At 28.2% G+C, this 2,302-nt stretch overlaps 1 protein-coding gene across 1 annotated transcript; it reads left to right on the forward strand.

The window, feature by feature from the left end:
• Positions 1 to 286: 286 nt before the first annotated feature.
• Positions 287 to 2,125, forward strand: LOC103311498 (the record flags this gene model as incomplete). Its single annotated transcript, XM_008191135.1, has 2 exons — positions 287 to 1,386; positions 1,537 to 2,125. Coding segments are annotated over exons 1-2 (1,689 nt in total), but the record flags the coding sequence as incomplete, so codon positions are not given.
• Positions 2,126 to 2,302: the final 177 nt, after the last annotated feature.

The following is a 2,302-nucleotide window of genomic DNA, read 5'->3' on the forward strand; positions in this document are numbered from 1 at the left end:
TTTAATGAAATTTCATACTTCTCCAGTAACTACCACCTGTGTTGAAATTAATAATTTAAGTAATTCTGTATTAGAATCATCTAATACCATTGATAATAGTACTTCTGTATTAGATTCATCTGATACCATTGATAATAATTTATCTGAATGTGAGCAAAATCAAATAAATAGTTCAGTGATGATTAACTTAAACAATTTAAATACATCTTATAAAAATATTATTACTAAGAGTGTTTTACAATTTATCACCAATTTATATAAAAAACCTACCGTAACTGAGACTCTAATGCAGGAAATAGTAGATGGAATATCAGATTTATTTTCTAGTGGTATTGTTTCATTTTTAAAAAACATGGTTATGCCTCATTTAAAGGAGTGCAGTATTTCTGAAAAAAATGAAATAGATTATTTATTTGATACTTTGGCTAATCCTTTTTTCAATTTCAAAACTGAATATCAGAGATTTAAATTTTTTGAGGATAATAATTTGTTTTTTAAACCCAAAACAATAGTGATAGGTCACACAATTGAAAAAAAAAATATTTCTGGCATAGATCGACAAATAATGGTACCAGTTCAAGGACATTTGCTATCAATGAAACAAAATCTTAGACTATTGTTTGAATTTCCTGGGGTTTTCGAAGCAGCCTTTAAATATACTGAAGCTTCTACCAACCAAAATCAAATACTTTCATCATTTCTAAATGGTACTACTTGGAAGTCTATCAAACATAAATTTAGTAATAAAATTGTTTTTCCTATATTCTTGTATTATGATGATGTTGAAATAGGAAACCCTTTAGGATCGCACTCTGGTATACATAAAATGGGCTGTGTATATTATACAATTCCTGCTTTTCCCCCAGAATATTTATCAACATTAGATAATATATTTGCTGCATTCTTATTTCACTCTTCAGATCTGGGAAATTCAAAATTCAATAATAAAACTATGTTCGCTTCTCTGATTAATGATTTAATTGATTTACAAGAAAATGGAATTACTATTACAGTTAATTCAAATATTATTCAGGTGTATTTTGTTCTTGGACTAGTCTTGGGTGACAATTTGGGTCTTAATTCTATATTAGGCTTTGTGTCAAGTTTTTCAGCCAATTATTGTTGTAGAATTTGTCGCTCCCATAAAACAAGCGCTCAAAAGATGCTTTTAGAATGTACAGAATCACTTAGAAGTGAAGAAAACTATATGCTAGATGTCCTTCAGGAAAATGTATCTGAAACAGGTGTAAATGAACTTTGTGTATTTAATGCTATTCCTAATTATCATGTAATAATTAATAGTGTATGCGATTTTATGCATGATGTAACAGAGGGAGTTGCTCGTTATGATATGGCTGTTATAATCACACAATTAATAAATGATAAGTATATTACATTAGAAACTTTAAATAATCGCATAATATTATTTGAATATGGAGTTTCAGAAATCAAAAATTCACCTCCACCAATTAACCAAAATCATTTAAATAAAGGATATATAACTATGTCATCTTCTGAAATGTTGTGTCTTGTTAGATATTTTACATTAATTGTTGGCGAACTAGTTCCTATAGAAACCCCTGTTTGGCAATTGTATATAGCGTTGCGAAAAATTGTTGATATTTGCTGTGCAAAAACAATTCAATCCGAATGTTCTCATTTATTGGATCAAATAGTGGCTGAACATAATAGACTTTATTTGTTATTATCTGGAAGTAATCTTAAACCTAAATTTCACATGTTAACCCATTATGGGAGACTTTTAATTAAAAATGGACCATTAATATTGACTTCTTGTATTAGATTTGAAGCCAAGCATAAGATATTAAAAGCTTTTGCAAATTCAATTCCTTGTAGAATCAACCTTGGTCACACTCTAGCAAATAAAATTCAACTGCAAATGGCAAGTCGATATTTGACTATGTCTGGTTTAGGGCCAGATTTAAAAATGAGCAAAAGTTTTATAATTGCTCCAACTGTAGAATTGTCATCAATTTTTTTAAATAAAATTCCTACAGAGTTGAAAGTATATGTATCATGGTTGGATTATAAAGGAATATTATACCAACCTGGTATGGTATTAGTATTAGAAGTCAATTTAGATAATTGCATTTTTGGAGAAATAGTAAAAATATTTATTGGTGAATTAAAAATTCCTTATTTCATATATAAGCAAATAATAACTGTAGGTTTTGATAGTCATTATTATGCATATCAAGTAGAATTAAATTCTCAATTTGAATTTGGTGGTTGTTACTTAACAGATTTACCTGATCCTACACCTACAATCATTAGAACTTTA

The sequence above is a fragment of the Acyrthosiphon pisum genome, unplaced genomic scaffold (assembly GCF_005508785.2).
Source record: "Acyrthosiphon pisum isolate AL4f unplaced genomic scaffold, pea_aphid_22Mar2018_4r6ur Scaffold_2825;HRSCAF=3355, whole genome shotgun sequence".
Taxonomy (NCBI): Eukaryota; Metazoa; Arthropoda; class Insecta; order Hemiptera; family Aphididae; genus Acyrthosiphon; species Acyrthosiphon pisum.